The following is an 11,740-nucleotide window of genomic DNA, read 5'->3' as shown; positions in this document are numbered from 1 at the left end:
TCCCCACCTTACTCTCTCACCCCAGGGTGCCGCCTGCGGGACGGAGCTGGGCCTCGTCCCAGGTGCTGGGCACAAGGTGAAAGCGCTGAAATCCTGCCGGACCGTAAAGTATCTTTTCCCGTCGCCCGCCTTTTCCCCTACCCGGTGAGTATTCCCGAGCAGCAAGTTTCAAATCCGCTCGGTTTGCGAACGGATGCAGTCACTGCCCATGGAAGCTTCCCACACACCCGCCTGAGGTCCCCACGCCGAGGTGGGTCTTCCCACCGCGGGGTCGGATCCACCAGTGACAGCTCGCCCCGCCCCCACCTTGCAGACTCGCAGGGTATCACAGTGTCCACTGGGAGGCCGCGTGGGAAGATCAGGAGCGGGAGAGGAATGGGGCTCCCGGCTCTGCATCGGCAGCCCCTTCCCCAAACCACAGGGGCTCCTCCCTGTCGCCCAGGATGTGGGGTTTAGGGAGGGCGTGGTCCCACTGAACATGTTGGAGAGACTAGGCGGCAGAGCCCAATGGGCTTAGGGGTAACAGGCGACAAGCAGAGGAGCTCGGGGCTGGCTCGTGGCGCCCTGGAGTGGGTGAAGCAGAGGGGTCCCAAGTGCGGGCTGAGACGCAGCGACCAAAGGGTAAAGCACTGTGCCCCGCCCCAGGCCGAGGATTGGCGGCCCTGGTGGGCGTGGCCTGAGGGCGGGCCCACGTTTGCCGCAGCTGCGGGTGGGCGGGGCCTGGGCGGGGAGCGGGAGGGGCGCCGAGCGGGCCCGCGCCGCGCGCCCCGCCGGGCGGGCTTCGGGCTGCACCAGTCAGCCGGGCCGGTGGCGTCGGTTCCGAAGACCCCACTCTGGACCTTGAAGCAGCGAGTAAGTGAGGCAGGCCCACTCGCGGCGCCCCTCCCGGCTCCGACCTATCGCTGTGCCCTCTGCACCGCGAAGCTGGTCCTACTAGACCCGGAGCTGGGGAGGGGGCGCGTCCCGCTGCTGGGGTCCTAGGGGGGAGGGGAACGGAGATGAGGCCGATGATGTCATGGATGCTTCGTCTGGCCTGGGGAGCTGTGAAGGCCGGAGGGGGTGCGGCCCGGATTATGTCACCTCTTCCCTCTGCGCCCCGCCCCCCGGGGCCACACGCGTTGGTGGGGAGGTGCGAGCGGGATTTCCCCCTCTGCAGAGACCCCCGGGCACATTCTTGGGATGGCCTGTGTTCGGGGTCTCTATCTGCTGCTCTGCGGGCCGTGGGCTGTTGGTGAATGGCGAACACCCCCACCCCTCAGCGAGGAGACTCGTGTGTGCGCGCGTGTGTGCTGGGGGGGACGCTGTCAGCCCCCACAGTCTTTAAACAGGAGCTTCATCAGAACCAGGATCTAGGGGATGGGCTCCCTTCCCTGGTCTCCAAGGGAAAATGCATTTCCCCCTCACACATCCCAAACAAGTTCTGGAGACCTCTGCACCCCCCAAAGATTTACAGTGCCCCCAATCTCTTTTCTCCCTTAGTCCTTCTTCCCAGAAGACCGTCCTGATTTTTCCTGTCCGGATTCATTGCCTCTTTGCATTGCTCATCACTAGCAATCCTACACATATTTTCTGTGCATCTCTGTAGTGCCAGAGCCCAGAGACCCCCAGGACTTTGCCATCTGTGTCCCCCGGGCACCCACAGGCCAACGCCAGGGAAGCCTCAGAGTGAAATCTGCCTGCAGTAGCCTGAGCCAAGTGCTCCAAGACCTCTTCCTGCCATGGGCAATCAGGGATGCTACCCTGGGAGCCAGCATTTGGATTGGGCCTTGAAGGATGCAGGATGGATACAGAGATCTAGGAAAAGATAGTGTGTGGAGTGGAGAGGGGCTCAGGTCAGGGCAAGTAGGATGGGCAGTGGGAGAGGCCTCGTGGGCCCTGCTGCAAGCTGTGCTCTGGTCAGGGCTGAGAGGAATGCCAGGCATTTTACCCATAGTACACATACTTCTTAAGATTCCTATAAGGTAAGTGTGAGAACCTGAGGTGAAATAGCCTGCACGCAGTTCCACCCCTAATTTATACTTGGAGCCGAGGCTCCAGATCTCCATCTAGTCTATTGTGCTTGGTGCTGCTCATGGAAGAATTTGGGCAGAGCAGGGACAAAATCAGCTTTGCCCTTTAGAAAGAATCCCCTGGCAGTTTCATGGGGGAGGGAGTGGAGGGGAAGAAAGGCCAGCGAGGAGCTCCCAGCAAGATTGCTGACAGGAGGGGTTGCTGAGATCTTTAGGAGGTGAATGGCCAGGGTTTGGGACCTCTGAGACCCCAAGAGAAGGTGGAGTGTACCTAGCTTTGGGAGAGCCACAGGTAGGGAGTGGATAGGTGGTCACTCTAGGTCAGAGGGACCTGCCCATGTAACCCACAGATAGAGTCCATGGCCCCTTTGTGATGGCTAATGCTGTAAGTAATGTCCCAGGCACTACGGGTCGATGAGACAGAGAGAGTCGGGCAACAGATGCTATCCAGGCTATTGAGCTGTTGCCATCAGGCTGCCATTGCAGACCACACTTGCTACTGGGGCCAGTTCGGGACTCTGACCCATAGGTGAAGCTCAACTCAGTTTCTGCCTACCAGGGAAACGTATGCTCCTCCTTGTCCTGCCAGCTCCCTTCTGGGGTTTTAAGGAACCAAACTGGGAACAGGCAAGATGTAGGGAACGCTTTCATGGGGTTAACCATGACAGATTAGAATTATGTTAAGAAGCTCTTTGGGGAGTGAGGCTTGAGGTGGAGCTGCTTTGAGCTGGCAGTGAAGGATTCCCAGGTAAAGCATGAGTATAAGAGATTCAGGAGACCGTCCTGGGACCTCATTTCCACCCAGGACTCTGGGTATCTAAGCCTGGGTGGGGACCACACACACCCTAGGGAAACAGTGGGGCAGAGCGGCATGTGAGCAGCCCCAACCTATGGTCAGATTCTTCTTTCCTGGATCTCAGAGAAGGTACCAGTATTGCTTGTATTGCACCTGGTAGTGTACAAAGCACCTTCCCAAACATTATTATCCTCTATCACTCCCATGATCAACACGATCGCTTCTGAGGTTTGCTCACGCCCATACCCGGGCCTGTGGCACAGCCCCCTTGCCTAGATCTCGGTCTCACTATTGGAGCCTTCCTTTGGCACATCAACAAACTCAGCTTTCTACCATATTTAATTTTAAAATTAGAAAAGAGCCTTTGGATCCCAAACCATTTATATCACTGCCTTCATTTAGCAGGGAACCTCCCATCTTCCCGCCAGACCCCTCTCCTGTAGTTGGGCTTTGCCTTGTACCACCTGTCTGAACCGTTTTCTCATAAGCACCAGTGGTGTTTGCACCTGCCAAACCCAGGGCACATTTACCAGTCCCAGTTCTACCCAGCCCATTTAATACCAGAATTGCACCCACATTCTTCAAGGCCCCCTTTTGGTCTGTGAGGCTTACCTTTTCCTGGCTTTCCTGGCCCTACACTGCCTCCCAAGCTTCTGGGGCTCAGTTACCCTAACGAGTTGCTTGGCCCCACCCACACTGCCCTTGAATGCTGATGTTCCAGTCTCTGTATCCAGAATGTGAGAGAGAGCTTTCTCTGGTCTTCCCCAAAGCACCTACTTCCCCCAGATACTCTACCCCTGTCATGTTAATGTGTCACACCCACCCTGTTGCCCCAGCCCAGATCCTCCTTTGCCCCCACCCCCCGAGCCCCATCTGTATGAACTTTTGCCAGTTTTTCCTTCCAAATCCTGCCCAGGCCTTCCCACTGGTTCCAAGCCTCAGGCCACTCAGTCTCCATCCTCCCAGTCCTCAGTTGCTCCCTACACTGCACTAGGGGTGGTGAGAAAAGGGGGTCATGATTAGGGTGAGAGGGGGATGTCTGAGCTGAGGGGTAGCCACGTTGGCATGTGCTAAGAGTGGAAGCAAAGCAGGGACTAGGGTGAGGCATGGGAGGCAGGCACCTGGGGCACCCACCAAAGTAAAGAGGGCCTCACTCTGTCTGGGTCTGCACTTGCTGATCCTGCACTTCTCTTGCGCCCAAACCCAAACAGGACAGATTGGCCCAGGGAGGTGGGTGGGAAAGTGCTGTTCTCCACACGGAGGGAGCAGGTGCCGAGAGAGTGGGATTTCACAAAGGCAGTGTGGACTGGCTTGGTGGTGAGCTTTCAACCAACTAGGGCCATAGTTCCAGGTGTGGTGACCAGAAGACACCTGAAGGGCAATAGTTCTGTCCAGCTCCCCTAGTCTGGGGCCTGATAGGATGGACACAACATTAGAAGTGGGTATCTGAGTAGAAGACAGTCTGAGAAGTGCCCAAGGGGCTGTGGGGTGCCACCTGGACCCCTTCACCTTGGTAAAGGAAGGCGCCCTGCCTGGTTTCTGGTGGGAGTAGGAGGTAAGGGCCTGAAGGGCACCCCTGCCAGGCTGGATTATTCAGATCTCTGAGGCAGGTGTACCCAGGTGCAGACTTGAGACAAAGGAACCAGGAAGCAGGGCCTCCCCGAGCACAGGTAACCCGAGGCCCTGCTCGCCCTGCTGGCCCTGTTCCTGTGGGCTGGCCTTAGGGGGTGGGGGCGCACACCCACTGAGGGGCGCCGAGGGCTTCGTGGTGCACTGAGAAGGGTCAAGGTCCAAAGGGAGTGGGAAAGGGAGGTAATCCAGGAAGTCTTCCCGGAGGCAGTGAATTCTCAGCAGGGGGTAGTGGGGGGGGGATGGCTGTTGGTGGAGTTAGGCCCGCGCAGAATCTTCCCCGGCGCCGCTGGGTGCGCAGGCCCCGCCCATCCCCGCCCACCTGTGGGCAAGGCAGGCCCCGAGGGAGGCTCGGCGGGCGCGGGCTGCTAGCGGCATTGCGTCCTCGGCGGGCGCTGGGTCCTCTGCCGAGGTGCCGGCCGCGGGGGGGCGGCCCTCCTTGCCGGGGGGCCCCCCGTGCTGCCCACTTGAGAAGACCTCCAGGAGGGCTCCTTGGTCACGCGCTGCAGCCGCGGTCCCAGGCGGGCCGCGGGGACCGAGGTGTGCCCGTGGTGGCCCTGAGGCGCGCTGCGAAAGCAGCTCCTGCCCCTGCCGCCCAAGACTACCAGTCCGCTGCTGCTCGGTACCTTTCGTCTGAGAGCCGCTGGCATCGTGGCAGCTCCGCAAGGTAGGTCCTTCATTCCTCCCATTTCACAGAGAAGAAAACTACAGTCCGAGATGGCTCTCTTGGCCCTTCCAAAGTCTCGAAGCTGGTTCGGGCCGAGCCCCAACTGCGAGAATGAGGCACCTGGCCCCTGCAGACCGGGCCCCGGAGGGTCCCAGGCTTGAGGACCTTCGGTCCCCACCCCCTTGGAAAAGCAAGGAGAGGAGCCTGCGCTGGTAGTGACCCTCCACTTCTGCCCTTGACTGCAACATCCTAGGTTAGGGCGCTGGGAAGGACCCCACCCACAGTTTTTGGATAGGGGTTGGTTTCTATCCTGACTTTAACTTCTGAGGGTCCCTCTTGGATTCAGATGTTGCTGTCCCCTTCCAACCCCATCTCCCTGCCGGTGAGGTTGGGGTGTTGGGGCCCAGACTCAGGGTAAAGAACTCTAAGTTCTGGAGGCTGCAGTGAAGAACTGAGGGGGCCACTGTGTCTGGACGGCCCGTCGGGGAGGTGGTGTTGAGGAGGGGAGTACAGTGCCGAGCAAAGCTAGGAGGGCATGATGTGCCTGCGGTTTTGGGCTTGGGCCTTGTCATGTGGGCCACAGGCAGCCCCCATTACCAAGCTACCACTTTTACCCCTGCCCCATTCCTTCACTTTGGGTGTCAGGGAGTTCTTGTATCAGTTTAGGGAAGGGGCCTCTGAGAGGTAGGGTGTGGTGGTGCTGGGGCTGGCTTGCCGGGTGTGGTGTGGTGTGGTGGGCACAGGCGTGGGTCTGACTGATCTGATGTCTGCTTTCCCACCTATGCCCACAGTGACCCCCCGGTTTAGTCATGGCGAAGCTGGAGACACTGCCTGTGCGCGCTGACTCGGGGCGGGATCCCCTCCTGGCCTTTGCTCCTCGGCCTTCTGAGCTCGGACCCCCTGACCCTCGCCTGGCCATGGGCAGTGTGGGCAGTGGGGTGGCCCATGCCCAGGAGTTCGCCATGAAGAGCGTGGGCACCCGCACAGGGGGTGGGGGCAGCCAGGGCAGTTTTCCCGGCCCCCGAGCTGGTGGCAGTGGGGGCAGCAGGGAGAGGCCAGGCCGCTACCCCTCTGAGGATAAAGCTCTCGCCAACTCCCTCTACCTCAATGGCGAGCTGCGGGGCAGTGACCATACGGATGTCTGTGGCAATGTGGTGGGCAGCAGTGGTGGCAGCAGCAGTAGCGGTGGCAGTGACAAGGCCCCACCACAGTATCGTGAGCCCAGCCACCCCCCTAAGCTCCTGGCCACCTCTGGCAAGCTAGACCAGGTCAGTTCCCGGGTCTTTTTCTGGGGATGGGAGGTAGTCCAGAGAGGGAGACAAAGTGGGCCTTCTTGGAATTTGGGTTTTAGGTATCAGGATGGAGGCTGGGCTTGGAGGGTGGGGCCTTGGGGGCCAAGTCCAGCTGGTGTGTCCAGGGCAAAGACTTGGCTTGGGTGGGCCATGAGGTAGAGACCCTGCCCTGAGTGACTCCTGGGCTGGTGATCAATGGGCTTGGGAGGTGGGGCTGCAAAGTCTTGGCCAAAGGGAAGAGGCTGGGGTCAAGGCTAAGGCCGCATCCTGATGTCCATTTCCCCTCCCTTGCTTTTACACAGTGCTCAGAGCCGCTAGTTCGGCCTTCAGCCTTCAAGCCTGTTGTACCCAAGAACTTCCACTCCATGCAGAACTTGTGTCCCCCACAGACCAGCGGGACCCCTGAGGGACGACAGGGACCTGGTGGCCTAAAGGGTGGACTAGACAAGTCTCGGACCATGACCCCAGCGGGCGGGGGTGGGGGCGGCCTCTCAGACTCAGGCCGGAACTCACTCACAAGCCTGCCCACCTACAGCTCTAGCTATAGCCAGCACCTGGCGCCCCTCAGTGCCTCCACCAGCCACATCAACCGCATTGGCACTGCCAGCTACGGTAGTGGCAGTGGCAGTGGCAGCAGCGGTGGTGGGTCGGGCTACCAGGACCTGGCGACCTCTGACAGTGGGAGGGCCTCCAGCAAGAGCGGGTCATCCTCATCCATGGGGCGGCCCAGCCACCTGGGATCGGGAGAGGGCGGAGGTGGAGGCCTGCCCTTTGCGGCCTGCTCACCACCCTCGCCCAGTGCTCTGATCCAGGATCTAGAGGAGCGGCTGTGGGAGAAGGAGCAGGAGGTGGCAGCTCTGCGACGGAGCTTGGAGCAGAGCGAGGTGGCGGTGGCCCAGGTGCTAGAGGAGCGGCAGAAGGCTTGGGAGCGGGAGCTGGCTGAGCTGCGGCAGGGCTGCAGCGGGAAGCTGCAGCAGGTGGCCCGCCGTGCCCAGCGTGCCCAGCAGGGCCTGCAGCTGCAAGTCCTGCGGCTGCAGCAGGACAAGAAGCAGCTGCAAGAGGAGGCAGCCCGGCTGATGCGACAGCGGGAAGAGCTCGAGGACAAGGTGGCCGCCTGTCAGAAGGAGCAGGCTGACTTTCTGCCCCGGATGGAGGAAACGAAGTGGGAGGTGCGGGCTGGGGGCTTGGGCCTTCTCCCTGTCTCCTCTTCCTTCTGTGCCTCTGGAGAAACCTGGCGCAGTAGGCCACCATTTTCACCAGGGGAGTGAAAGTTGCCAGGGGAGGGGCGGGTGGGGGGGCCCACAAGATTGATTAGGAGTGTCTGTGAGGACTAGAGCTGCCCCTGGGCTGGGTAGGGTTGGCCGTATATGCCCTGAGTTTGAGGAGAGGGCCCAGTGTGTCACTTCCTCCCAGTCTGATGCCCTGGAGAGACTTGGTACGTCTGGGGCTGGATATGGGGGCTGGGTTGGGGTGCCCAGAGCTCTGCCTTCACCCTGGCTTCTCCCACCGACCCTACCCAGGTGTGCCAGAAGGCTGGAGAGATTTCACTCCTGAAGCAGCAGCTGAAGGACTCGCAGGCCGATGTGTCCCAGAAGCTGAGTGAGATTGTGGGGCTGCGCTCCCAGCTGCGGGAGGGCCGGGCCTCGCTGCGGGAGAAAGAGGAGCAGCTGCTCAGCCTAAGGGACTCCTTCAGCAGCAAGCAGGCCAGCCTGGAGCTAGCCGAGGGCGAGTTGCCAGCTCCCTGCCTCAAGCCGGCACTGACCCCCGTGGACCCCACTGAGCCACAGGATGCTCTGGCCACCTGCGAGAGTGATGAGGCCAAGATGCGCCGGCAGGCTGGGGTGGCTGCTGCCGCCTCCTTGGTCTCCTTAGATGGGGAGGTGGATGCTGGCGGGGAGAGTGGGACCAGGGCCCTGCGGCGGGAGGTGGGGCGGCTGCAGGCCGAGCTAGCAGCTGAGCGGCGAGCTCGGGAGCGCCAGGGGGCCAGCTTCGCAGAGGAGCGCCGCGTGTGGCTGGAGGAGAAGGAGAAGGTCATCGAGTACCAGAAGCAGCTACAGCTGAGCTATGTGGAGATGTACCAGCGCAACCAGCAGCTGGAGCGGCGGCTGCGGGAGCGCGGGGCCGCAGGGGGTGCCAGCACACCTACCCCCCAACACGGCGAGGAGAAGAAAGCCTGGACCCCCTCCCGCCTGGAGCGCATTGAATCTACAGAAATCTGATCCCTAACCTGGGCATTCAGACTTTTGACAAATGTCCTGTCAAAGGCCAGAGTCCCCAGTATTCCCTCCCACCATCTCTCTTCCCCATCGTTCCCATATCCCCAGACCAAAGAGGTTCTCAAAGCAGCTGTGACCAGGTCCCTACCCTCCCTGCACTGAGTGCCCTCTTAGCTCTACCACTGCCCCTCTGGGCAGCCCACTCCGACCCTCCTCCCAAGGAGGGAACGGGGAGGGCAGAGCTAGTGGGCCCAGGTTCCCTTTGTTGGCACTCCCTGTTGGAGATAAAGGCAGCAGGTCCGCAGTGCCGTGCAGTGAGGCCGCCCAGCCCCTCAATGAGTCTGGGCTGCTACTGTTGGTGTGTCCAGTGATGCTCTCGTGCTCACCTCCTAGGCCATGTAGCCTGAGGGGGCCTGCGTGGGGTCTACTGAAACTGATAGACCTTGGGCTCCTGGCCTCTCTCCTTCCTGCACTACTCTCCCTCCCTAGGCAGATTGGCAGGACAAGTGGGAGCAGATGGCCTGGCTGTGGTTGAGAGGGCTACCTGCCCAGCCCCTCCCCCCAAGGTCTCTTGGGCTCAGGCCTCAGAGCCTGGCTCTGTCCTGAGTGTGTGCCCATATGTAGGAGTTGGGGGAAGGAGAGGCTGGGGCTGGAGGCTCAGTGCCCAGGAAAGATTTGCCCTCCTGTTTCTGGAAAGGGTCACCTGGAGGCTTCTAAGCTCCCCCCACCCCAACACACACACACACACCCTCTTTTCTGGCCAGGATCCAAGGGCAATAGCCTCATCTGCCTGGCTGACCCCACACCCAGGGCCACTATCTGGTTCTAACTACAGCTATGAAGTGCTACCTGCCTCTCAGGCACTCCCCTCACCCAGTTCCTGAGGTCATGAGTGTCTGTGATGTCCCCTCTCCATTCCCCCAGCCTCCTGCTTTCAGCTCATTGTCCCAGGCCACCTCTTCCCCCCAAACCTCACCTTTCTTCCAATAGAAAATTCTGCTTGATATTTGGTGCACTGCCCACTTCCAAGCTCCACTGGCCCCAAGCCTGAGCCTGAGGCCCTTGTTTTGGCGGGGAGGGGGCCTGTGATTGCCCTTGAAGAACAAGGCTGACCTGAGAGGAACACGGACTTGGGTTCCCCAGGGCCCTAAGCTAGCTCACTGTTTGCCCAGGGGAGGCTTGGCATGGCCATCAGTGGGGGTTGGGACAGCAATGTGACTTTCTTCTCTGTGGGCCCTCAGAGTCCATCTCCCCAAGATAGGAAGGGAAAGGCAAATTTCTAATTCACCAGCAATAAAAATTGGAGGAGGCTTGGCACTTAGTCCTCATATTTCTCTCTCTTCACTCTCTTCCTCCCACCCCCAAGAATAGATTTGGGGGCAGGGTGGGGAGAGCTGGCAACTACTGTGAGCAAGTCCCCTAACCCCTGACCAGCCTCCTCCCATGACTGGTGACTGTTTAACATGCTGTGCGTCCCCCATGAAAACAGAAGTGTCCCCCTGTGTGGCCTCTTATCTCTTTGCACAGCCCCTTCCGGTGGCCCTCACCAGATCTCTGAACTAGGTTGGGGGGCCATCGTGGCAATCACTGCCCATTCTGCTCACCCCTCAATACACCTGCCCCAGAACCTGGGTCTGGGCCAGAGGGGCAGGGGGAAGAGAAGGCATTAGTAGGAAAAAGAGAAAAACAAAAAATATGAACAGACTCAGCTTTGGGACTTCCAACCACAAAAGAAATTATATATAAATATATATATAAATATATATCTCTACCATATGTGATGGAAAGACTTTGTTTTCTTTTCCCAAAGAAATAAAATTGAGAAAGCCTCTTGAGTGGCATTCTTTGGCCTGTTTGTGTCTTTGGAGGTGAGGGAGGTGTGGAGGGCAAAGCTGGAGTAAACAGATTTCCCAGAGGAGGCATGAGACAAGGTGCTCATTGGGCTGTGCCAGGAGGTTGGCTCAAAGCCCAAGCTCCTCCATGCTGCCCTGGAGGAGTCATGCTTCCCCATCTCTGCCTAGCAGGGCCTTCTGAATGTCGCCCAAAGCATTTCAAGCTGGTTCCAGCCCAGAATCTAGACAGCAGGCTGCTGGCCAGAAGGCAGAGGATGCAGGGCAGCTACATGCAGCCTGCAGTGGCCTGAGCCACCTTACAGCAATAGGCTGACGTTGGTGGGAAGAATATGTAGTAATGAAGGATGAGAACTGGTTTGTAATTAGTGCTGAGGCTGAAAAGGCAGAAGGCACCCAAGTGTTCTGCAAGCAAGGAGCCATCCTTTGGGGGTAAGTGCCCTCCTTTATGATAATTTCTTCTGTCATCCTTACAAAGCCCCCCATCAAGAATGTATTCTGCTACAAGTAACACACCCTTATTTACAGGACCTTAAAGAGTGGCTTCTTTTTTCTCACCTAAGTCTGGTAGGCATCCTAAGTGTCATAGGTGTTGGTTCATCAAGGACCAAGACTGTTCATCCTCCTACTTTCCCATTCTTAGCATGTGGTCCCCACATCATGCCACAGGGTGGCTGCCACAGCTCCATGAAAGCATTGAGGCAGCACTACTTTATCATGAAAGTAAAAGCTTTCCCAGAACCCTGCCAGCACATTTCCCTTTAAGTTTTGTTGGCCAGAACTGAGTCAAATGTTTTTCCCACTTCAAGGGAGGCTAGGACATTCAGTATTTGACAAGGACAGGATTGCCATGGATGCCTAGGAGCAAAGTGGTCCACCCCCAGGATGGGTCCTCTGCTGTCTCTAAGTTCCATTGGCAAAGACAGAGTCATAATCAACAACTAATCGTGTGGTCTGGCCGAAGGGAGAGAACCCTCTCTGAGCAGTGGTGTCAGTGGCCTGGGGCTCCAAATATTCACCCCCAGGCAAACAGTGCCCTCTGATGAGCTCAGGAGTTGGGATGTCAGGCTTAACCCCTCCCTGCTTGCAGTGAAGTATCCTGCCTACATTGAGTTTGTCTCTCCAGCAGGATGGTGCCACAGAGGAAGTACCAATTCTGAGGTTCACAGAACTTAAGGTGAGTGAACCAGCAGCCAAGACACTGGCAAAGTATGGTGACCCTGACCAGCAGTTCTCTGGTGCCCCCCGGAAAGGCAGTGTGGGGCCAGGCCCTGCTGGAAG

At 58.9% G+C, this 11,740-nt stretch overlaps 1 protein-coding gene across 5 annotated transcripts; it reads left to right on the top strand.

Annotated features, from left to right (window-relative positions):
- LZTS3 (leucine zipper tumor suppressor family member 3) lies at nucleotides 1-10,444 on the top strand. Of its 5 annotated transcripts, none has more exons than XM_045832921.1 (5): nucleotides 1-144; nucleotides 5,131-5,354; nucleotides 5,893-6,369; nucleotides 6,696-7,499; nucleotides 7,914-10,444. In XM_045832921.1, the coding sequence occupies exons 3-5, from the start codon at nucleotides 5,911-5,913 to the stop codon at nucleotides 8,610-8,612; spliced, it is 1,962 nt and encodes a 653-aa protein (XP_045688877.1). In that variant the 5' UTR covers nucleotides 1-144; nucleotides 5,131-5,354; nucleotides 5,893-5,910; the 3' UTR covers nucleotides 8,613-10,444. The 5 variants fall into 5 exon arrangements, with proteins under 5 accessions (XP_045688877.1, XP_045688875.1, XP_045688873.1 ...); XM_045832919.1 differs by having other exon boundaries at nucleotides 2-144; nucleotides 5,131-5,313; nucleotides 6,696-7,562; XM_045832917.1 differs by having other exon boundaries at nucleotides 2-144; nucleotides 6,696-7,562.
- Nucleotides 10,445-11,740: the final 1,296 nt, after the last annotated feature.

This window comes from Phyllostomus hastatus, unplaced genomic scaffold (assembly GCF_019186645.2).
Source record: "Phyllostomus hastatus isolate PE091 unplaced genomic scaffold, TTU_PhHast_1.1 phas_contig_17, whole genome shotgun sequence".
Taxonomy (NCBI): domain Eukaryota; kingdom Metazoa; phylum Chordata; class Mammalia; order Chiroptera; family Phyllostomidae; genus Phyllostomus; species Phyllostomus hastatus.
This window is presented reverse-complemented; position numbering and strand designations above follow the sequence as displayed.